The sequence below is a fragment of the Triticum dicoccoides genome, chromosome 7A (assembly GCF_002162155.2).
Source record: "Triticum dicoccoides isolate Atlit2015 ecotype Zavitan chromosome 7A, WEW_v2.0, whole genome shotgun sequence".
NCBI classification, from domain to species: Eukaryota; Viridiplantae; Streptophyta; class Magnoliopsida; order Poales; family Poaceae; genus Triticum; species Triticum dicoccoides.
The window spans coordinates 325,362,821-325,386,957 of NC_041392.1; the positions used below are offsets into that span (position 1 = coordinate 325,362,821).

Sequence of the window (24,137 nt, forward strand, 5' to 3'; positions counted from 1 at the left end):
GACGGGCCGAGCCGCAGGCGAAGACGGCGTGACGGGTCGAGCCGCGGGCGACTCGGCGGCCGCTGGCGAAAAAGGCCGAGCCGCTGGAAACTCGGCGATCGCTGGCGTAGCGGACCGAGCAGTGGAGATGCTCGGCGCGACGGGCTCGTCGGGTGACCATGCATGAGCACGCGAATCGACGCCATGCAACATAGGGCGATCGACGTGCCCACCAGAAGACGACGATGATGATGGTGAATCCTCCAACAGCTCCAAACGAGCTCCACGTCCGGTTCCTGCACCATGGTTAGGTAACAGCAAAGGAGAGTATGCAACATCATCAAATTGGTCAGAAGCAACAGAGGATGAATGCAGGGATGGTGGTTCGACAGTAGACACAGGAAGGTTGGCAAAGGGAAAAACATGCTCATCAAACACGATGTCCCGAGATATATAGACACGATTAGTGGGAACATGAAGACATTTGTAACCTTTATGAAGAGAGCTATAGCCAAGAAAAACACACTTCTTAGAACGAAACTCAAGCTTGCGCTTGTTATATGGACGAAGATGCGGCCAGCAAGCACACCCAAATACCTTGAGAAAGGTATAATCAGGTTGTTCATTAAGAAGAACCTCAATGGGAGTCTTCATGTTTAAAACACGAGTAGGAGTACGGTTGATGAGAAAGCATGCAGTGGTGAAAGCATCACTCCAAAACCGAAACGGAACAGATGCATGGGCCAAAAGAGTAAGACCAGCTTCAACAATATGACGATGCTTACGTTCGACTGAACCATTCTGTTGATGTGTATGTGGACATGCTAAACGATGAGCTATCCCAAGCGACTGAAAGAAAGAGTTGAGGTTGCGATACTCGCCCCCCCAATCCGACTGGACATGAACAATTTTGTGCTTGAGAAGACGTTCAACATGTTTTTGAAACTGAACAAAAATATCAAACACATCAGATTTGCGTTTAATAAGGTAAAGCCAGGTAAAGCGACTATAAGCATCAACGAAACTGATATAGTAATTATGACCACTGACAGAAGTCTGAGCAGGACCCCATACATCTGAAAACACAAGTTCTAAAGGATGTTTCACCTCACGACTGGACTCCGAAAAAGAAAGTTGATGACTCTTCCCCTGCTGACAAGCATCACACACTGCTACATCTTTATTACTAGACAAACTAGGAAGCTCATGACGACGCAAAATATGACGGACAATAGGTGTGGCCGGGTGACCAAGACAAGCATGCCACTGTGACGGAGAGACCTGAACTCCACTGAAAACGCGAGCGACGCCAGGATGCTCCAGACGGTAGAGGCCCTGGCACAACCGCCCACTAAGAAGAATGTCCCTCGTGCCCCGATCCTTAATAAAAAGATCAAAAGGGTGAAATTCACAAAGCACATTATTATCACGTGTGAGTTTAGGAACTGAAAGAAGATTACGGGTCATAGATGGAACTCGAAGAACATTGCGAAGCTGAAGATTCCTATTGGCATGTCTAGTGAGAAGAGATGCTTGACCAATATGAGAGATGTGCATACCTGCTCCATTGGCGGTGTGGATCTTGTCGGAGCCATGATAGGGTTCACGAGTGTGAAGCTTCCCCATCTCGCTGGTCAGATGCTCTGTCGCCCCAGAGTCCATGTACCAGTGTGGATCGATGGAGTAGGACTGAGTGTGTCCCTGTTGCTTCTGCGGCGCGGGACGATCAGCCATGGCGACCTGACGGGCATTGTTGCGTGTATCTTTGCCGTCATTGCCAAGACCAAGGAAGCTTCGCTGGAAGCGCTTATGACACTTGGAGGCCCAGTGCCCATCGCGGCCACAAAGCTGACACACATGTGGACCGCCAGCCCCCGGTAAGGTCGCAGTAGGTGGGGGGGCCGAGGCGGGCGACGGTGGCAGCCCCAAGGGATACCGGGGTGATGAAGAAGAGCGGCCACCCTTGGTGGCGGCGTTGGACGAGAGGGAGCCAGTGCCCCTGGTGCGGCGAGTCTCGACCCGTTGCTCAGTGAGAAGGAGCCGAGAGAAAACCTCGTGTGCCAGCATGGGTGTCGAGTTGCCCCGCTCGTTGATGATCTCGACCAAGGCATCATACTCCTCATCAAGACCATTGACAATAAACGAGTTGAACTCGGAGTCGGTGAGGGGCTGTCCAATGGAGGCCAATGTGTCGGCGAGGCCCTTGACCTTGTTGTAGAACTCAGTGGCAGTGGAGTCAAGCTTCTGACACTCTCCAAGCTGACGACGGAGTGCAGAGACACGAGCCTGGGACAGCGCTGCAAAGGTGCGCTCAAGGATGGTCCAGGCCTCATGAGACGTCTTCGCGAAGACAACAAGGCCGGCAACTGCCGGCGAGAGCGACCCCTGGATGGAGGAGAGGTTCGCCTGGTCCTGCCCCGTCCAGACGCGATGGGCCGGATTGTAGACCGGACCGTGCACGCTGTCTACCAACGCGGGTGGGCAGGGAAGCGATCCGTCGACGTAGCCTAGCAGGTAGTGACTCCCCAAGAGCGGGAGAACCTGCGCACGCCAGAAGATGTAGTTGTCGGCGGAGAGCTTGATGGTGATGAGATGACCGAAGTGAAACGGCGGCGGCGAAGACGATCCCATCGAGGAGGCTGCCTGGGGTGCAAACACCATGGAGGCAGCCAGAGGCGCCGAAGCCGATGCGGAGGAGGCGGGACCGCAGCCAGGACGGGCGCCGCAAAGTTCGCGGCCGGTTCGGACGCCGCAAGGCTGGCGGCCGGGGCGGACGCCGCCAACCCCGCCAGCGGGGCGGTGTGATCCGCTTGCGGCAGGAGCGGCGGGACGACGCCTGCGGAGTCCGCAGCGGACGGCGGCGCCGCGGTGTGGACTACGAGGTCACGCCCAAGCGAGGGCGCCGGCGGCGTGGAGAAGACGGAGCCGATGCTCCTTGTCCCGATCGGAGCCGGAACGGAGACGGCATCGAGCGGGAGGTTGAGCAGAGCCGCAAGAGAGGCCGGGAGGAAGCCCGCAGCAGTGGAACCGGTGGTGGCGGCGCTCGACATGGCGGCGGTGCGATCGGTGGCGTGGCGGCTGCGGTGAAGGCGGCGGCGGCTGCGGCGGCGGTGCGGGTATTAGGGTTTAGAAGCGGAAGCGATCGTAACCTAGCGTGATACCATGTAAGACAATAAGTTTTGGGGAACCAGCACAACCCTCTAGGGATGGCTTATCTCATTATATATAATGGTTGTGTTACAATACATACATAAGTACAGAAGTTATACATAATCTAACAAGGCGTGGTCGCTTGAGACGGCGAAGTAACTCCTCCCCCATGTGCCGAATCGTCTCCATCGAGCTCGATACGTACATGCGAAGGGGCATGTCATTCTACGTCCTGCAAGCGGAGGTTGATCACCCAGACATCATCCCGCGTGTTGGGCGTCTTGACCTCACCGTGTTGGGTGCACTCTTCATTTGAAGTAGTGTTGTTCCGAAGCTGATCCACCAACATGCATTTTAGTTTCATGCTACTTCTTTTACTACAGATTGGTAGTAGTAAGCTTCACTATAGCGCTAGCATCTCCCGCACCTGAGCCGCGGGCTCGCCGCACGAGCACAGCAGCTCCCCAACGTTTCCGATTGATAATAAGCTTCACTATGGCGCTAGCACATCCCCCGCACCTAAGCCGCGGGCTCGCCGCGCGGGCACCGCAACTCCCCGTCGTTTCAGATTGATAGTATCGGCTCGCCGCGCGGGCACTACAGCTGGTTCGAACACAACTTGAGTTTGACTGCATCTTCCGTTCTCGATCGCCCCCGGGCTTCCGTCCACTCCTGTTCTGAATGGCTTCCCTTCTCTGTTCCTGTAAAATTAATACGACGTCTAAGCTTGTTTGTAAACCATGCTGGTGTATCGTGTGTTCTGTGTTGTGATAATAAACTATATGAGACTGAAATGATGTATCAAGGTGACTACAAAAATCTGACGGCAATTTTTTTTGTAGTGTTGAATGGTTGCCTAGTGCGAGTATTACCTTTGCCGTCTTGTCCATCCCTCCTCCTCCACCAGAACACTTTGTCTGTTTCAGCGCCTTCCACTGGTTTGCTGCCCTTTTCCTTGTCCGTGTGATCCGCATCAATCGTCTGAGTGCCGGTCGTGTTCTTGCTGCATGGTGTTGGTTCAGTTTGATCCAAACGCAGGTCTCCGGTGGATGCATCTAGTCCAAAATAATCAGATGGAGTAGTTTCTCCTAAAAAAATCAGATGGAGCAATGTGAAGAGAAATAACTACTATTGCAAGTAATGGTCTGTAAGAAAAGAATCGCCAAAAAGGTTTCATACAGAAGATTTCAAGCAGCAAAAAGTGATTTAGTAGGCTTACCTTTCAGGTCATCGACGTCATGCGTATGTGCAGCACCTCCGTTCTCCCCCATAGCCAAACAGACCGCACGCTCTCCAGGACTCCACGACAATGATCTTGCCGCGATCATATCTGTTCCTCACACTGTCTCCGATTATCGGCTTCTCTCCTTTGTGCGGGCGAGCTCGGAAAGAAAGATGCAAGCGTCACCCGCTCGTTTGTCCTGCTGTTGCTCACGGGTCTCCTTTTCCACAATGTGGCCGACGCAGCACGCAAGGCTAGTAACTATTCACGGGTCTATCAGATAGCATATGCATGACCATAGAAAAAAGTTGGCCAGCGCAGGGCTGGTAAGTGTTCACGGGTCTATCAGATAGCATAGCCATGACCATAGAAAAAAGCTGGCCGGCGCACGGCTAGTACCTGTTCATGGCCATCCAGCGATTAGCTTTAGAAAAACGCCATGTGGGATCAATCTGGTGTTAGGATTTTACAAAGTTCATGGCCATCCAGCGATTAGCTTTAGAAAAACGCCATGTGGGATCAATCTGGTGTTAGAAAAACTCTCATGTAATAATATTCGTTATAAAAAATGGATTTTACAAAGTTCATCACATTAGTACACTTATATCACGTTAGTATATTTATCGGGGTCGTTATCTAAACACTACTTTTTGTATTTTAAAAAGTTCATCACATTAGTACATCACATTAGGGTGGTGCGGCCTCCCCAATCCTAAGTACGAAACAGTATGGGGTAGTGCGTGAATAGCCAAGTGAATCAGCATGACACAGGAAACGTGTTGCCAGGAAATTATAAGAACTAAAAAAATCATCTTGGAACCGTTGTGACCAGGAACCATTCAGGAACAGTTGGAGCCCAAGGCGGGATGGGCCCTGCCTGCCATTGTGCCAGCCTAGTGCTGCGCACTACTGTTCTCTCGCATGCAGCGTGGTCCATTTTTCTCTATAAGAGGAAATAAGTATCAAACTACTTATAAAACAAAAATACAAAAGAGGTAAGGGGACGAGACAGATCCCAACACGAGTGGGTGCTCGTGATTGCAGCCGCCACAGCGAAGCTTCATAGGTTTGCTTTTTCCTATATAGGGTAACGCTATTCTAAGCATGAGTGTAGAATAGCTTATTCTACACCCCTGGTAACGCTATATACAAAATCTAGTAAAACGGTGTATAAAATATAGTAATTCTAAAAATATTTTTTTACTACCCAAGTGTGCAATTTAGCACATTTTTACGAAAATTACTATATTTTATATAGTGTGTTATTATATTTTGTATGTATAGTACCACACAAAATATAGTAACACACTATGTAAAATATAGTAATTTTCGTAAAAATGTTGTAAATTATAGACTTGGGTGATAAAAAAATATTTTCTGAATTACCACATTTTGTACAACGTTTTACTAGATTTTGTATGTACCATTACTAGGTGGTGTAGAATAAGGTATTCTACACTCACGCTTAGAATAGCGTTACCGTGGGTGAGGAATAGTTATTCTTCACCCCCTCTCTATTTTGACATCAATGCACCGTATTCTTAGGTTTCGTAAATTTGTCTTATTTCATACGTAAAAAGAGAACGTAAGAAATCATATACTCGCCGTAAAAAATATTTATGTTACGTAAAGTTACGAACGTAAAAACATACATAAAATACGATATTTCTGGTCTTATAACCTATTTTTTTGTTTTATTATACCAAATTTTATGTAATGAATCAATATAAATGTAACTATTTGTATTCCAAACGTAATTTATTTATGAAGCGATCGTAAGATTACCTCAGGTGAAGAATAAATTATTCTGCAACTTGGGTGATGAATAGTATTACTACACACACACACACTTATAAGGACATGGTTGCATAACCAAATTAAACATCCAATTACATAGGTGGCTACTACATACATGACATTTGCACACACCAAAGTAAACTATTACATGCATAATTACTAGGTGGCTACTACATACATGACATTTCCACACACCAAAGTCAACTATATATTACATGCATAATTAACTAGGATAAATGATCATCTAATCATCATCTACTTCTTGGGACGCTTGCCGCTACTGCTCTGCTTGTGGCTCGATACGACCTCGTCGATTTCGGTAACGAGGTGGTTCCTCATTTCAATGATCCACTTGTGCATCTCGTAGCATGTGTACATGCTCTTGGCTGTGAACCTGAGGTGAGGTTCATCTAGTTGCCGCGTCCAGGCCCCGTGCCAAGATACGGGATTTGTTCTCTTGGCATCCTACTTCATCTTTTCATAGTAGGGGTCGATGATGGCCGAGGCGAGTTCAACCAGGGAATCCTTCTTCGTGCTGCCCCAGACCCTATAGTGGTCATGGGTTTCGACAAGGTTCTTGCAGGCCAAGCCCATAACCTTGAGGGCCTTTACATCGTTACAAGTTTCCACCGTAGCGAACTTGTAGTCAGTGTTGTTGACAAACCTGGCGAAACGGTCGCAATGCTCTACGGCCATACTGTAGTGGAAGACGAGGACATGATGGTGCACGCACAACTGGGCGACGGCAACCTTCTGATCTTTACTGGGATGACCGCCGGTGTACCGGAGGTCGATGCCGACCACCTTGTACTTGTCTCGAGCAAGTAGCTGCTCCATGGTGTTGATGTAGCCGTCCACCACGGCCGGGCCTTTGATGTACAACACCAAGAGATCTATCTCCCTTGCGTGGGTCTCCACTTTATGCTCGCCGAACTCCAATGGAGTGCCGCTAGATATCCTCTCTATATGCGTCGTCGTGGGTATGCTTGTTGTGTTGTGGGGTGAGATCAAGAGGTTGAAGAGGCTAAGGTTATAATGACCACAACAATTAATGGGGAAGCCAGACGGCCTGGAATATCTGCACCCCGGATGGCAGTTCCAAATTGTAGCACGTAACTCCATTATGCCGCACGTAACTGCATTGTGGCGAGACGCGTGCGGCGCAACCGCATACATATGGGGCCTCCAACGTGATCGTGCGCAGCCCCAACCGCTGGCAGAGTGCGCGCGCAAGGACGCCAACAGAGCGCTCCGCGGTCGCCTCAACGGTGAGCAACCATATATATGCATATAGTAGTTGAACACGCAAGGAAAAGCTGTCCACAAACCGAGCGCACCGACGGACATGAGCAGAGCGCACCGTGGCGCCTAATGGCGAGTAGAGCGCGCCGAGGGATGCGAGGAAAGGTCGGCATAGTGATATGTGGTAAAATAAGACGAACTCTGCAAGCGATGTTGGAGACATCAAGCACGAATCAGATGAGAGTTGCGTGTGCAATACATGGCATACAATTGATCCACCTGAGCTGTTTGTGATGGAATAAACCGTGTGTGTTGTGGGCAAACACTTGCTGGTATACACCCATCTGCGGTTGATGAATTCATGACCGACGGGTTCCCTAGTGTGGTCCATGTGCGATGTGATATGCTATGTCTACAGAACATCAACATATATACTTATAAGAATAGCATTGCATAACGAAATTAAGCATACAATTACATAAATGAATACACACATAACATTTCCACACACCAAAGTAAGCAATTATATGCATACTAAACTAGGAGAAACGAGCATCTAATCATCTACATCTTGTTGCGACGATGTTTGCCATTGCTCTACTTTTGGTTGGATCGTTGGTCGTGAATGGTTAATAAAATCTAAGTCTATTGTGTATTAAGGTCAAAATAGTACTACCAATACACGAGTCTCATACGATGCCATTTCAACGATTGTACCACAAAAGCCCAAAATATTACAAGGTTCACCAGAGTTACATGGCTCAAATTCGAAGATTACAAGCTTCAAACTGATATTAGAAATGAAATTCAGCTCATTCAGCTGCAAACGCCCGTGCTGATCAGCTGAACATGGATATAAGAGTGGCGTCGTGGATGCGGGCGGAGAGAGAGGATTGTGTGTGTGGCGAGGATGGGGGGTGCAGCCGCTCAGGCGCGCCATTAATACGGACCAGTGGGAGCGAGGCGGGCGGTGATCAAAGGCTGTCTCCCTTCTTGGTGAGCCTGCGCGGTGGACTTCTGGCATTCCTATACCATCATTTCACATAGCTACTCGCACACCTCCCGGTGACACTGCGCAGCGAAAATGCCTCCTGTCAATTCACATGCCTGCACGCATGCCTCCCTGTCTACCTGCACGACGGACTGCTCGCATGCGTCTCATTAACTCACGCCTGCTAGCATGCCACACTGGGCGCGTGCCACGTTTTTTTTTGTTTTTTGATGATTCATTCTGCCTCTTTACTGCTTAACCGAAGCATGGCACGTTCTAATGCACATGGTCTGAATAAATATTCCGTATGAGATATTGGTTGCCAGTTATTAACAATCTCATGTTTGTAAGTAGATTATACCAAAACTTGTCTCAAATTTCATGAAAAAATACAATATCACAGTCTACTGGTGTCCATATATGACACCACGAGAAGTTTCATGAATTTCAACTAAGTTTTGGATTTACTGAATTTTAAAAATCAATAGTCTCAATGTTTTGAAATTTCTTTCACGGGGAAACATGCAACGAGGGACACACATATGATTTTGCAATCCATTTTGGTGCACATGTAGCTCAAATTTGATTTTGGCACATTAAATCCCTAGGAAATCAATCAATGTATAAAACGGGTCGAATGATCTCTGTTTTTTAAACTTTAATACGACACTCCTTTGGTCACATGTTCACTGCAGAAAAAAGTTTGAACTGCCTCAGAGTGTAGGTGGTGGTGCGGGATCTCTCTCTCTCTCTCTCTGTGTGTGTGTGTGTGTGTGTGTGTGTGTGTCATAACCTCGCTCCATGAGGGGACTTTCCGGTTCTTTAGGCAAGTGCGACATCAAAGTTGTGCATTGGTATTCAAACATCATGCATTATCATGCAGGCGGTGGTTGCCCTATAGGAACTCAGTCGTGCGTGGCGCTTCCATCTGTGGGCACGCGAGAGGTCGTCCTCCATCACTTTGACCCAACGAGAGAGAGGCACATTTGATGAACAAGGAGGATTAATTCTTTAGGGTTGTGTTAGGGCAGGATTATATATATAGTACATGTCTAAGGGGAGATGGGACCAAAATATACTAGGTTTCACACTTGAACCTCACTCTGTGTGGGGACTTTGCGGTTTTTGAGGCATATGCCACATCAAAGGTTGTGCATTAGGTATTCAAAACATCACAACCACACACCTATCCATATATATGTTTTGGCACACGTGCAAGCGATGGTGGTTGTCCTGTGGCACTAACTCGCGTGCTTATTGGTGATGCTTCCATCTGTCGGCCCGCTTGGTCCATCACTTTCACTGACAACAAGAGAGGTTAATTATTTTGACTTAGGAGGGGATTAATTTTTCGCTTGTCTGGCGATATAGGTGAGATTACATATATAATAGCGCATGTGTGCACGTGAATCCATCCCGCTGGATCAAGGGGGGAGCACACGACACGTCATGATCCTCTTGCTCTGTGTGGGGACCTGTGCAATTTTTAACGCAAGCACCACATCAATGTTGTGCATTAGGTATTAATTCAACACACATGCATGCATCACGCACCTCCATAAATATATTTGGGACACATGCATGCAATGGTTATCTTTGCACACTCTCACTCGCTTGGTTATATATGGGCGGCAAGCCTATATATATTTATGGGCCCGCATGGACATTCATCATTTCGACCGACGACGAGAAAGGTTACCGGTGTGGATTCTTCTTCTTTGGTTCGTGTTACCGTATAGTAGTAGGTTGATCATCCTAGGCCTAATTAAGTTTGAGCGCATGCATGCTATGCATCGTGAACCCTCGATCATTGTTGGGATTTTATGGTTCCAAAGCATGGTGCCGCATCAAATTTGTGCATTGCATATTCAAACAACACACACACCACTTCCATATATAATTGGGCCACATGCACAAAGTGGGTTTTGTCTTCAGACAGTACTCCCTCGCGAGATTATCAACGACAAGCTAGCCCATTTTGCGGGGCCGTGTGGACGTCCATCACTTTGACCAACAACGACCTAGAGACGTTGTACGATCAAGTTGGATTCTGTTTGGTCCGTGTTACAATACGTCCTGGTGAGATGTGTTGGGGATGTTACTACTGGGCGTAAACCGGCCTATCTGGGCCGGGTTAACTTCGTCAGTAGTTAAGTATGTTAAAGCCCAAGAAGACAGAGGAGGGCTCAAGGCCCATGGTCGGTTCAAGGCCTGTAGCCGTAAACCGGCGTTAGTAGTTAACCTGTATTATAAGTTAGGAATAAGTAGAGACCAAACCGGACACATCTATGAGCCGGTATTGGGACTCCGTAAGCCGACGGGAGTCACCCGTGTATATAAGGGGACGACCCGGCGGCGGTTCAAGGACAAACAGACAACAACTCGAGACATAGGCGAAGCTTGTTGGCTCCCTAGTCATCGAAACCCCATCAATTCCATAACAACTAGACGTAGGCTTTTACCTTCATCGAAGGGGCCGAACTAGTATAAACTCTCTTGCGTCCTTGAGTCCGCTTTAACCCCTTCAAGCTAACCCGTCGCGATGGCTCCACGATTAAGTCCTTTCTCTAGGACATCTGCCGTGACAAAACCACGACAGTTGGCGCCCACCGTGGGGCTGTCGCACGATGGTTTCCGGTTCTTGGAGGGCCACTTTGAAGGACTCGAGGGCTACGCTGTAGGCCGGATGACTAAGAGTCGTTGTGGTAAGCTCTACATCGACGACGCAGGCTGGGGCCCCGAGGCCGGCTCAATTGAATACGGGTACCGGGTCCCCTTTGGTAGCACTCACGTTTTCATTGGCAAGATCGGTGAACTGGGCCCTGAGCCGGACGTCTGCACCAACCTCGTCGAGACGGCTCAGCGTGCGCGATCCGCCCGGGTTAAACCGGCCATGAAGCGTGCCTTCGTGGGAGTCATCCATGGAGGAAGTTATGAGGATGGATCGGAATTTCATGGCGCGACCGTTGTTTGTTCCGGTGACGAATCTTCGACCGGAGAAACCGAATCTCTTTATCAGCTACAAGATGGCCGGATTGGGAGTTGTTCCGATAGCGATAGTATTTCGGACCCCTCTGATCTGCCCAACCGGGTTGGAATATTCATGGCCGGAACACAAGCAGCGCTTCATTCTTCGACAGCTGCAGCAACGGTCTCCGGTTCAGCAGCGGCGACGGCTGCCGGGGCAGGAGGCCCTGTGCGCCTGCCGGCTCAGGTTCTATCAGAACTATTTGATGTGTTGGCTGTGCTTATGGTGGAAGTTAATCCGCCGGATCAGGACGTTCACAACGCGGAGATTGCAAAGGTAAAGGAACAGATCACCCAAGCCAAGGCGGATCTGGTGGCTGAGGACACCAGGATGGCCGCAGAGCGGGCCGCCTTAGATGCACATGCCTACAAGCTTATGTTGGACCAGAGCGCGTCGCATGAAGTCATGAGGAGGAAGCACCGATCCCGCTTGCCTCCGGTTTTCGAGGCCAGAGACCTTTTCAACACTCCAGGACCAAGAGCCGGCAATCCGGTGGAGGGAAACCGAGCAGAAGCCCCTGGGATCGGTGCACCGGTTCAGCCTCGTCAGATGGACCCGCCTCGTCAAAACACCGTTGTACCTCAGGCTGCTTTAACACCTCCGGGTCACTACTCCAACCCAATGGACAATCTTGTTGCCGCTGCTGCACGGCTGGAGGCCATTCCAATTGAAGGTGACTCACCGCAGGCAGTAGAGACGCGACGGGTCAAGGAACTTCCGAGGACAGCTTTGGCCCAACAGGAAGCATACTCGTACAGCCGCGACCGGATCCACTCGACCCCCCGTCCAAGCCGGAGCTATAGCAGACACATGGATGAACCGGCAGTGTCGAGTAATGAACGACGTGGGGCACCCCGTGACAACAACCCGGCGGGTGGTGCTGATGACGCTCAGGGAGTGGTGGACCGGGCTCGCACGCGCAGGGAGGCCGAGTTAGCCACACAACATCAGGCTCGACAGCTCATGCCAGTTCGTCCAACCACCTTGACTGAACCTGGTGTTACTTCTAGTTCTTTGGGGGTGCCTTGCCTTATCCCCGCTTTACGCAACGTGCGCCTGCCCAAGGATTTCAAAGGCCCACGCAAGGTACCAAATTACACGGCGGATCAACCTCCAGAGACATGGGTGGAGAGCTATGAGATGGCCATGGAGATTCTTGATGTGGATGACGCGGCGTGTGCGAAATACTTCACCATGATGCTCGAAGGAACGGCCCGTACTTGGTTAAAAAGCTTGCCGGCTAATTCTATCAGTTCATGGGCCCAATTACGAGCCCGGTTTATCAGCAATTTCAAAGATACCTGTAAACAGCCTATGTCGATAGTGGACTTAGCTGCATGCGTCCAGGAGGAAGGAGAATCAATGACTCATTGGGTGCGCCGGGTTTCACAAGTGTTGCACTCCTCAGACCGCATCAACGCTGACACCGCAGTATTAACCCTAGAAGGCAACTGCCGGTTTGGACCCCTGAAGATGAAGTTGGGACGGATGAAGCGTCATTGCACCGACATGGGGACCCTCATGGCCGCTTTGGTAAAATATGCTGATTCTGATAGCACCAAGGATCCCGAATCTGATGATGACAAGACAGGGAAAGGGAAGAAGAACAGCAGCTCCAAAGGTCAGCAGCATCACTGGGCAGGCAATGGTGGAGGAGGCAAGCGTAAAGTGGATGGTAACATGGACTTTGTGGCTAATACCAACGCACAAGACAATGGCCAGCGACGCAAGGGTAGGCCGAAAAATCGTAATGGAGCGCCCAACCCTAACCCAAACCGCCTAAACTATCTGCTAAGTCAGCCCTGTCCAAGACATGGGACGAAGGAGGCGTCGGCAAACCACCTTTGGAAAGATTGCTTTATTATGCAGGAGTTCAAGAATTCTAATAATTTCCGGTATGATCACGAATCTGGCGGAGGCTCAGGATCCGGGCCGGGTTACGGAGGAGGAAGTTACGGTTCAGGATTCAATGGTAATCCAGGCAGACATAATGGTCAAAATAGTCAGAACAACCAGGGTGGTTACAACCAACAGCAGCAACAGTCAGGTTACCAGAGCAACCCAAAGCAGTTGAGTAATGGGCAGTACCATGTCTTCACCACTAGCTTGGACAAGCGAGACCAGAAAGTTCAGAGGCGGGCGGTCAACTCTGTTGAACCGACCATACCCCGTTATCTACGTTGGTCTGAACAGCCAATCATATGGAGCAGAGAAGATCACCCTCCCTAGGTCGATAATCCAGGTCAGTTGACTTTGGTGGTGGCGCCTCAGGTGGGAGGTTACAAGTTCAACAAGGTGCTCATGGATGGAGGGAGTAGCATTAACATCCTGTACTATGAGACCTTCCGTCGTATGGGACTAACAGATAAGAATCTCAAACCGTCTAATACAGTATTCCACGGTGTAGTGCCTAGCAGATCAGCATATCCCGTTGGTAAGATAGCTCTGGAAGTGTCCTTTGGGGATGATCATGATTCCAGGTCGGAGATATTGACGTTTGAAGTGGTGAAAATCCAAAGTCCATATCATGCCCTGTTTGGGCGACCGGCCTACGCCAAGTTTATGGCTTGGCCCTGTTATGTGTATTTGCAGCTCAAGATGCCGGGTCACAAGGGGACAATAACGGTTCACGGAAGCCGCAAAATCGCTTTGGAATGCGAGGAAGGAGATGCGGCTTATGCAGAGTCGGTTTGTGCCACCGAGGAGTTGAAGTACTATAAAGACAATGTTGATCCGGCGGACATGACTCCGTTGAAGAAGCCAACTATGGAGCATGATCCAGCCCAGAAGTTCAAATCGGCAGCAGAAACTAAGCTTGTTGACTTCGTACCTGGTGATTCGTCCAAGCAGTTCAGCATCAGTGCCAACTTGGTTCCGAAATAGGAAAGCGCGCTTATCGAGTTCATCCATGAGAATCGGGACATTTTTGCATGGAAGCCCTCTGACATGCCAGGTGTACCAAGGCAACTCGCTGAGCACACACTTAATGTGGATCCTAAATATAAACCGGTGAAACAGTTCCTCCGCCGGTTTAACGAAGAAAGACGCAAGGCAATTGGAGAGGTAGCCAGGCTCTTAGCAGCTGGCTTTATTGTTGAAGTTTTTCACCCTGAGTGGCTTGCCAATCCGGTGCTGGTCCTCACGAAAAACGGCACCTGGCGCATGTGTGTGGATTACACAGATCTTAATAAGGCTTGTCCAGCAGATCCTTTTGCTCTCCCCCGTATTGATCAAATTATTGATGCTACGGCGGGCTGTGAGCGTTTAAGTTTTTTGGATGCGTATTCTGGCTATCATCAGATCAAAATGGCAGTTAAGGACCAGGAGAAGACGGCATTTATAACTCCCTTTGGATCCTTCTGCTATGTGTCTATGCCCTTCGGGCTCAAGAGTGCCCAAGCGACTTACCAACGGTGTGTACAAAATTGTCTTCACAAGTAGATTGGCCGTAATGTACATGCTTACGTGGATGATATCGTGGTTAAGTCCAGGGAGAAGGAGACTCTGATTGATGATTTGAAGGAAACCTTTGATAACCTGAGGACATACAAGTTGATGCTTAATCCGGACAAGTGTGTCTTTGGTGTACCGGCGGGCAAGTTATTAGGCTTCTTGGTGTCCAATAGGGGAATTGAGGCTAATCCGGAGAAGATCACAGCCATCACCTCCCTCACTAAACCGAAGTGTATCAATGATGTTCAGCGCCTGGCAGGCCGGATTGCTGCGTTAAGCCGGTTTATCAGTTGCCTCGGTGAGAAGGCAATCCCTTTGTATCAGATGTTGAAAAAGACGGATCAGTTTGTCTGGAGTTCTGCTGCTGATGAAGCGTTTGAGGACTTAAAACAACAATTGGCCAATCCGCCTGTGCTCGCTGCTCCCATTGACAAGGAGCCGTTGCTGCTATATGTTGCTGCTAATGCTCGGGCGGTCAGCGTGGCTATTGTGGTAGAGCGAAAGGAGGCAGGTAAGGAGCATCCGGTTCAATGTTCGGTCTATTATATCAGCGAGGTGCTCATTGAGTCCAAGCAAAGGTATCCGCATTGGCAGAAGCTGGTGTATGGAGTTTTTATGGCAAGCCGGAAGCTTAAACAATACTTCCAAGGGCATCCAATTACAGTGGTCAGTTCTGCTCCTTTGGGAGATATCATCCAGAACCGGGAAGCAACTGGCCGGATTGCAAAGTGGGCTATAGAGCTGGGGCCGTACAGTTTGAAGTATGTGCCTCGGACAGCGGTTAAGTCTCAAGCACTTGTTGATTTCATCAATGATTGGACGGAAATGCAAGCACCTGAAGAAAAGCCGGATCATACGTATTGGACCATCTATTTTAACGGATCCAGGCAATTGGAAGGCTCGGGGGCTGGAGTCGTATTAACCTCCCCACGAGGTGATAAGTTTTGTTATGTTATCCGCCTAATGTTCCCTTGTACTAACAATGCAGCTGAGTATGAAGCCTTGCTCCATGGTCTCCGGATTGCTAAGGAGATGAATCTAAGTCGAGTGAAGTGCTTTGGTGACTCGGACCTTGTGGCTCAGCAGGTGTCTGGCACTTGGGACTCCAAGGACCCACTCATGGCAGCATATCGTCGTGAGGTGGATATTGTTGCAGGTTATTTCAGAGGCTATCAGGTGGACCACGTGGACCGGCGGAAAAATGAAGCAGCGGACGCTTTAAGCCGGCTGGGCTCTCAGCGCAAACCGGTCCCACCCAATGTTTTTCTGGATGTGCTGCACAACCCATCGGTGAAGATCCCTGGTGAAGAGGATTTGGCTATTCCTGATCCGGAGGCTCAATTGGTGGCAGCTCTTCATGTTATTCCGGATTGGACGCTTCCTTACCTGGCGTACAAGAACCGGGGCGAGTTGCCAGAGGATGAGATTCTGGCCCAGCAGATAATCCGGCGATCCAAGTCCATGGCTATCATCAACGGCGAGTTGCATCATTGCAGTGTATCAGGAGCTTTTCAATGTTGCGTGTCCCCTGAAGAAGGCCGTGAAATTTTGCGTGAGATCCACGAAGGAGATTGTGGTCACCATGCCGGTTCAAAGTCTCTGGTGGCTAAAGCGTTTCGCCATGGCTTCTATTGGTTAACTGCTCATGCTGATGCGGAGGATCTGGTCAGACGATGTGATGGTTGCCAAAGGTTTTCAAGACGTGCTCATGTACCGGCTCAAGAATTGAGAATGATTCCAATTACTTGGCCATTTGCGACTTGGGGGCTGGATATGGTTGGGCCTTTCAAAAGGTCCAAAGATAAGAAGACCCACCTCCTGGTGGCGGTTGACAAGTTTACAAAGTGGGTGGAGGCAGAACCTGTTAGCAAGTGTGATGCGGCCACGGCGGTTCAGTTCATCAAAAAGGTGATTTTCCGGTTTGGCTTTCCGCACAGTATTATCACAGATAATGGTACCAATTTGTCCAAAGGTGCTATGAAAGAGTTCTGCGAACGGGAGCACATCCGGCTCGACGTTTCATCAGTGGCACATCCACAGTCCAATGGTCAAGCAGAAAGAGCTAATCAAGAGATCCTGAGAGGCATCAAGCCCCGGCTCATGGTTCCTTTGCAGAGAACGCCGGGTTGTTGGGTAGAAGAATTACCATCTGTGCTATGGAGCATCAATACAACACCCAACAGATCAACATGATACACACCGTTCTTCATGGTTTATGGAGCGGAGGCGGTTCTCCCCAGTGATATCCGTCATGATTCACCTCGTGTAACGACTTATATTGAAGCGGACAACGAGACAACACAGCAAGATGCTTTGGACCGGTTGGATGAAGAGCGTGACATCGCAGCCGCCCGATCGGCGATTTACCAGCAGGATCTTCGTTGTTATCACAGTCGCCGGGTCAGAACCAGAACCTTTCAGGAGGGAGATTTGGTGCTTCGGCTCATCCAAGATCAGACTGGTATGCATAAGTTATCCCCACCTTGGGAGGGGCCTTTCGTGGTCAGCAAGAATCTGCACAACGGGTCATACTATCTGATCGATATTCGAGAACATAAGGACTCACGTACATCAGAGGAGGAGACCAACAGGCCGTGGAACATAGCTCATCTTCGGCCTTATTATACCTGAGCCATTGGTTCTACTTATGTACATATTACAGCAATGTATATATTAACTATAATAAACTGGAACCTCAGCTAAAGCGGGGTATCTGTTCTTTTACATCATGTGTGGTTACACGGAGTTGTTTTAAAGCGGCTTCCGGTTTACCCCTTGAGTTCGCTTTGCTAAAAGCATCGTATTATATCACTTGGAGGATTGGTCGTGTCCGAACCAATACCATGCCTCTTGATAGGCGAGAGCCACCAGATCACTTGGGGACTTGGTCATGTCTGAACCAGTCATGCCTCTTGATCGGCCTAAGGCGACAGAATCACTTGGGGGCTTGGTCGAACCCGAACCATGACCATGCCATTTGGTCGACATAAATGCCACGGTTTCATTTGGGGACCTGGCTGACTAGAACCATAGTTACACCTAACGGGAGCTTGGTCGTGTTTGGCCATGGTAATGCCATTTGATCAGCTTAAATAAACCTTTTTTGGCAAACGGTTTTGTCATTGCTTTTTTGCTTCACACTTTTCTTTGAAGGTTTTTTTGCTTTTTATTGCGTTTTTTAAACCGACAAAGTTTTTTAACCAATCAATTGATGGAACACAGTTCACGTCAATCCGGAGACTATTTGCCCGGTTTGATCCTTGTTGTTAACATCCTCTTATGGAGTAACACGGTGTTTATTATAACCCGACACGGTTTACATGGTAAACCAGCATCATATATATATATATATATATATATATATATATATATATATACATGAGCTGTTATCTCCTCCAATAGTGTGGGTTTGCAAAACTCCGCTTCAAGATTGGCCAAGCCAACTTCACACTCAACGATGGTAGGTATTATGTATCTCAAAAATTTGATCATATATTTAAAATTTCATTTTGGATGTTTTGACATCATATTCCGCCTGATGGTACAACCGCGGTGGCACTTGACGAATTTATCATTTCAGAAAGTGTTTTGGAAAGTTCATTACCACAGGAAGAACAAATTATGCACGAAGGCATATCAACATCAAAGGTATCAGCTAGCCTATTACAAGGCAACATGGTGCCCATAATAATATAATTGTTTTTCACAAAGGAGAGGCAGTTTTAAAACCGGCTTCCGGTTCAAGCTTGGTCACCAGCCTGGCCTGATGGTTGTGGGTCATCCTGTGCCGCTTCAGCCTCCGTTTCTCTACCCAGTGGCTGGAAATCCACAGTTGTCCAGTCAATTCCCATTAATGCTTGAAAAACAGCTTCATCATGGATCAGCAATGACGGGTCAATATCGGGAGCATAAGTATGCTTACGGATTGGAGGGATCAGATTTTCTGATTCATGGATTGGTGCAGCTATTCGCTTGTTCTGACTGTCATATTGTGCTTGATAATGAGACAAGTCTGCTTCCTCAGCCAACTGACAAGCTAGCGGACGTACCTTCTGGTTTATTGCTCGCAGATCCGCTTCACCAAATTCTGACCCGTCTTCCTTCAAGCTGGGATAGCCCTGAGCCGCTTCAATAGGATCAAAATCCGGCACCCAGGCTTTTGCCCGGATTAAGGCATTGATTGCACCGGTTCGAGCAGCAGATTTTTTCAGCTCTTCAACCTGGGCAGGAAGCACTGATAGTTTCATCAGAGTATCTTGAATCAAAGTGGGCGCCGGTTTGTTATGAGACGCGGTACAGATGATCCGCTGGGCACCAGTATACAATTGTTCAACCAATGTATAGGCGGCTTTCAATTTCTTCTGCACATCTGACCCCAAGTGACCAATGCGTGTCCCTGAAATACCATAAAGGGTTAATAAACCGACGACTCTGTAAGAAGGCAGAGCCGATTCAGAAGGCAAGCTGGCTTACCGAAGATAGCAGTGGTCATGGCATGCACGTGCCGCTTTATGCTGGTCAGTTCATCCGTCACTGGTTTTAGTGCAGCCTCGGCATCCTCTGCTCGTTTGATCAAAGCGTACTTTTCAGTGGCCCAATCCGCCTGTTTCTTCTTGAAGTTCTCCTTAAGTTGTTCCATGGCGCTTAAAGCGCTCGCCAATTCTCTTTTGCTTTGGAGGTTTCAGCCTGTTGGGTTTTCAGGTTTTCTTGAAGATCGATGACTTGGTTTTCTTTCGTCTTCAGCTCCGCCTGCATGTATACAGATATATGCTTCAACAAATCGGTATAAGGATTCAAGTACCAACCACATAACAAGTTATGCGCTTAGTACTTGGGGGCTAATGCATATTCGATCTTCATCTTTCAATTGTTTACAAAGTCCCAAGATCAATACAAGTATTCAGCTTGGCACTTGGGGGCTAATGGCTATTTGATCATATATATTCTGATGCGGCAGTTTCAATTACTTAAAGTATGGGTTTAACTACGCTAAGTTGAACCGGCCCTTGGGGGCTACGTCAGTGAATTTCAAAGCATCAAGATTTATATTATTAAGTCCCGGTTTGAAAGAATACTTCAAACCGGCCCTTGGGGGCTAGGAGAGTCAGCAAGAATGGAAGCATACAAGCAGGAAGGAGCATATGGAAGTTACCTCATATTAATCTTTCATCATATTAACCAGACCGGCTTCATAGTCACGACTGGTATACAGCTGGTTCAGATAGCCGGAATGGATATCTTGGGCGTTCAGAGCAGCGTAAGTCATCAGATCAGCGTTCTACTTGCCTTTGCCAAAGGCAGCAAATGCTTCCTTGGCAGAATGTTTGGATAAAGCGACAGGATTGCTTGGCTCAGTATGGCCAGTGCCAGTAATGACAACCTCATCATCCTTGGTACCACCGGTTTGCACTGGAGCTATTGGCTTGTCAGTAGGTTTTGCTGGACCAGTGGAGCTTTCAATCCGGATGGAACCTGTGGGCTGATGGATAGGACCTGAGGTATCAGTAGGTCTCTCTTCAGCAATAAGATCATCATCTTGCTGCGGTGGATCGTTGGGAATATCCTCAGGAATAGCCGCTTCAGCATTGGGTGTCTTGCCTGCTTCAAGAACGACATCTTCCTCGGCCGTTTTGTCCAGGCAGGCCTTCTTGCCTGGCCTAGGTTTGGCCCTGAGAAGAATAATAAATCAAATACAGCATATGTTCTAAGGCGATGTACTGCAAACATCACAATAAGTATAGCTTACCCAAGCACCGTTTTAAGCGGTGGGAGCTGAGTAGCCGATGACTCGCCAGAAGATGAGTGGGAAGTAACCTGGTAATCAGAGTCAGATGGATTAAGAGGTTGACGAAAGCAGCCCGCTTTAGGACAAGCACTGACAAGCAAATTAGAGACCTCTGAATGGCGTTTCCGGACCGGACTATTCGGTAAACCGGCGGAGGTAACTACCTGGCCGCTGTGCCGGGTTGTGCGACGAGCTTCGTGTTGTTGGGTCTTCATAAGAAATTTAGGATCCAAATAAGCAAGAGGATGAGAAAATTTAACTTTCCGGTTTGCCTGGCGGATATTTTGTGAAGGCAAAGTTTCTGAATCGGAAGAGAGAATAATTACCTCTGCAACATCCGTGTGGCTGGCTTCGGCATCATCCTGACAAATATCATCATCAATAAGACGCATGAAAAATAAACCAAGTGAGTCAAGCTCTACCTCAAAGTCCGGATTATCCACATCATCATCAGGGGCCGGATTAGAAGATGCAGTGGTTCTTTTCCTGTGGGCAGTCTTCTTCACAGCTTTAGTCTTTTGCCGGGTTGCTCTTTCCGGTTTGTCTGGTTTTTCTGGTTTCTCCTGCGGCAGTTTTTTGCTCCAAAATGGATCATTGCCCTGATTATGCAGACACTGATATTAAACAATGACCAGACATATCAATAACAGATTCAGCAAAGAGAAAAATCAAAATCTTACAGCTGGCGGTTTGTTGGTGGCACAGAAGGGAAGCAGGCCGGTTCTAGCACAGACGTGTTCCGGTTCATTCAACATCTTATTTACAGCCTCTGTGATTTCTTCATCGGAGAGCTGGATTTTTGAATGTCGCAGTGGGTCATCAACATTGTCAGTATACTCGCACATCAAACCGGAGCGCTGACTAAGGGGCAGTATGCTCCATGATATCCAACAGCGAGCGAGATCAACCCCTGTTAAACCATTGGCCATAAAGGCTCTGAGCTTTGACAGTTGGGGAGCATATTTGCTTCTCTCCTGGGCAGTCAATCTTTGAGGAAAAGGGTGTGTATTGCTGAGCCGCTCCGGACGAAAGCCAGGCAAGGGATTCTCACCAGCAGGGGAGGTGTCTTTGCAGTAGAACCATGTTTGATTCCACTCCTTGGGGTGACTGTGCAGCTTGGCGTGAGGGTATGTGACCTCTTTCCTTTTCTGAATCGCCACGCCACCCAACTCTGTATTAGAGCCACCAGTAAACTCAGTACGGCGGTTTAGATGGAAAAGGTCTCTGAACAATTCCACTGTGGGCTCCTCTTGAAAGAACACCTCACAGAGCACTTGGAAGTGACACATATTTGTAACAGAGTTGGGGCCAGTGTCTTGCAGATGGAGTTGGAAATCGGCTAAAACATCTCGGTAAAATTTAGAACCAGGCAGCTTAAAGCCCCGGGCTAAGTGATCTACGAAAACAACAACCTCTCCTTCTCGAGGTGTGGGAGGGCATTCTTTGCCAGGAGCCCTCCAATGGATGGTATCCTTGCTGCCTAAAGGGCCAATCAGGACTAAATCGTCCAGTTGATCCTCTGTGACACGAGAAGGAACCCAATTGCACTCATATACTTGCTTGGCCATGATGGAATCTGCAAGGTAGAAGGCCCCGGTTCAAAAATGCATTTGATCAAGGTACGTTGGTATGTGCACTGTTAAACCGGAGACATAACTATCTGAATCGGAGTTTCATGAAGCAACCAACATCTGGCGGTTCAACAAGGGGACTAATGGCATATACCGGTTTGGACAATTTTCTATAAGGTTAAACCGCCTGATCTAAGCATTGAAAAGTTGAGATTGCGGATGGACAAGTACGCAGAAACAGGTTTCACAAGATTTCTTTACAGCATTGGATCTGAAGCAAGTTCAGAAAAGAGATAAATGCTTAGAGGTTCAAAGGAGCAGTACCGAACCAATGAGCAAAACGTTCATATAGATCTATGGTTTGAGATGCATAAGTGAAGGCGAAGGTCAAACAACTATCGTTGCACAGAGTAAAGATTTGCAGATTCATCTAAAGATCTATCGTATGAGCAAGATGCAGACGATGAACACTGAAGAACTGCGAAACCCTAGGCCAGATCTGCGGGGGAAAGGATAGAAGATTTACCGGAGCTGAGGAAGATGCGGAAGGTTGCCGCGATGTTCTGGTGCGCTCAGGTTGATGCAGCGGCCAAGGATGAGGCAGAGGTCGACGGCGGCGGCGGAGCTCCGAGGCTGGCGACGCGAGGAATACGAAGAAGGCACGGAAGGAGAAAAGAAATGACCCTTCGGTCCTATTTATAAGGCGAAAGAACATGAGTCAGGCGCGACAATAAAGGGGCCACAAAACAGAGCTATCGCCTCGATTTCTGCCGATCTATTAAACAAAGAAGCATAATGGATAGCTTCGTTATGACAGGTGACGTCACTCCGGTTTACAGCAATCAGAGAAGATGACATCATGGCGGTTTACCAATTTATAAAAAGATGTTGAAAATGAAGCTTTTATTAAAGGATTGACATGAACCCGTTCAAATCAATCTGGGGCCTAATGTTGGGGATATTACTACTGGTGTAAACCGGCCTATCTGGGCCGGGTTAACTTCGTCAGTAGCTAAGTATGTTAAAGCCCAAGAAGACAGAGGAGGGCTCAAGGCCCATGGTGTCACACCCTAGCTAGTCATGCATCAGAGTGTGTGCATCATGTTTAAAATTCCATTTAATTTGAAATGGGGATTTGTGAAACCCTCAGAATCATTTTTGAAAATGACCCAAATAAAAATTTCTCCAAAAGGGTCCAAGAAAATGCTCATGTTGCTCTCTGAAAATATTGGACAGAGATAAAAATCAAATCAATATTTTTAAGAGCTCATAGGTATTTATTTTGGGCATTTGGATTTAATGCATAAATATTTGCTTTGGAAATATATTAGTTATATATATTAATATATGTCCAAATATTATGCCATTTATAAAGGAGCTCTGGAATAATATATCTAGCTCCTGCAAAAATTGGCATAAGGTAAATAAATGATTTAATATTTTATTTAAATCAAAACAAATGTCAGAAAATTTAAAAAACAGAAATAAATAAAAGGAGGAGCTTACCTGGGCTCCTCCCTGTCCGGCCCAGCCAGCAGGCGGCCCAGCCCACCACTGCAGCCCTCCGTCGTCTTCCTCCCCTCGCCCCAAAGCTGCTGCGTGCTCGCACGCGCACGGCCGCGCGGCCACCTCCTGCTTGCCGACGAGCTCCTGGCCGCGTGGACGACTTCCGCAGGCCGTCCCGATCCCCCTGACCCCCCCTCACTCTCCCGTGCACCTCTTCCCTCTCTCCCTGCTTCGCCTCCCTCGCCCCCTCTCCCGAAGCAGAGCGCAGCCGCCGACGCCGTTTGCCGTAGCTGCAGCCACCGCCCTTCCCTCGCTCCCCCGACTAGCCCAGAGGCTCCGCCTCGACCCCCTCTTCCTCTCCACCGAGCCACGAGGCCCCGGACGCGCTGCAACGCCGCCACCATCGTCGTTTC

The 24,137-nt window shown here is 48.5% G+C and overlaps 1 protein-coding gene across 2 annotated transcripts; it reads right to left on the minus strand.

Annotated features, from left to right (window-relative positions):
* Nucleotides 1-3,161: 3,161 nt before the first annotated feature.
* Nucleotides 3,162-4,554, minus strand: LOC119332231. 2 transcript variants are annotated; one of them, XM_037605416.1, is made up of 3 exons: nt 4,349-4,554; nt 4,002-4,184; nt 3,162-3,830 (listed from the first exon to the last, which is right to left on the minus strand). In XM_037605416.1, the coding sequence occupies exons 1-3, from the start codon at nt 4,455-4,457 to the stop codon at nt 3,727-3,729; spliced, it is 396 nt and encodes a 131-aa protein (XP_037461313.1). In that variant the 5' UTR covers nt 4,458-4,554; the 3' UTR covers nt 3,162-3,726. The 2 variants fall into 2 exon arrangements, with proteins under 2 accessions (XP_037461313.1, XP_037461312.1); XM_037605415.1 differs by having other exon boundaries at nt 4,002-4,217.
* Nucleotides 4,555-24,137: the final 19,583 nt, after the last annotated feature.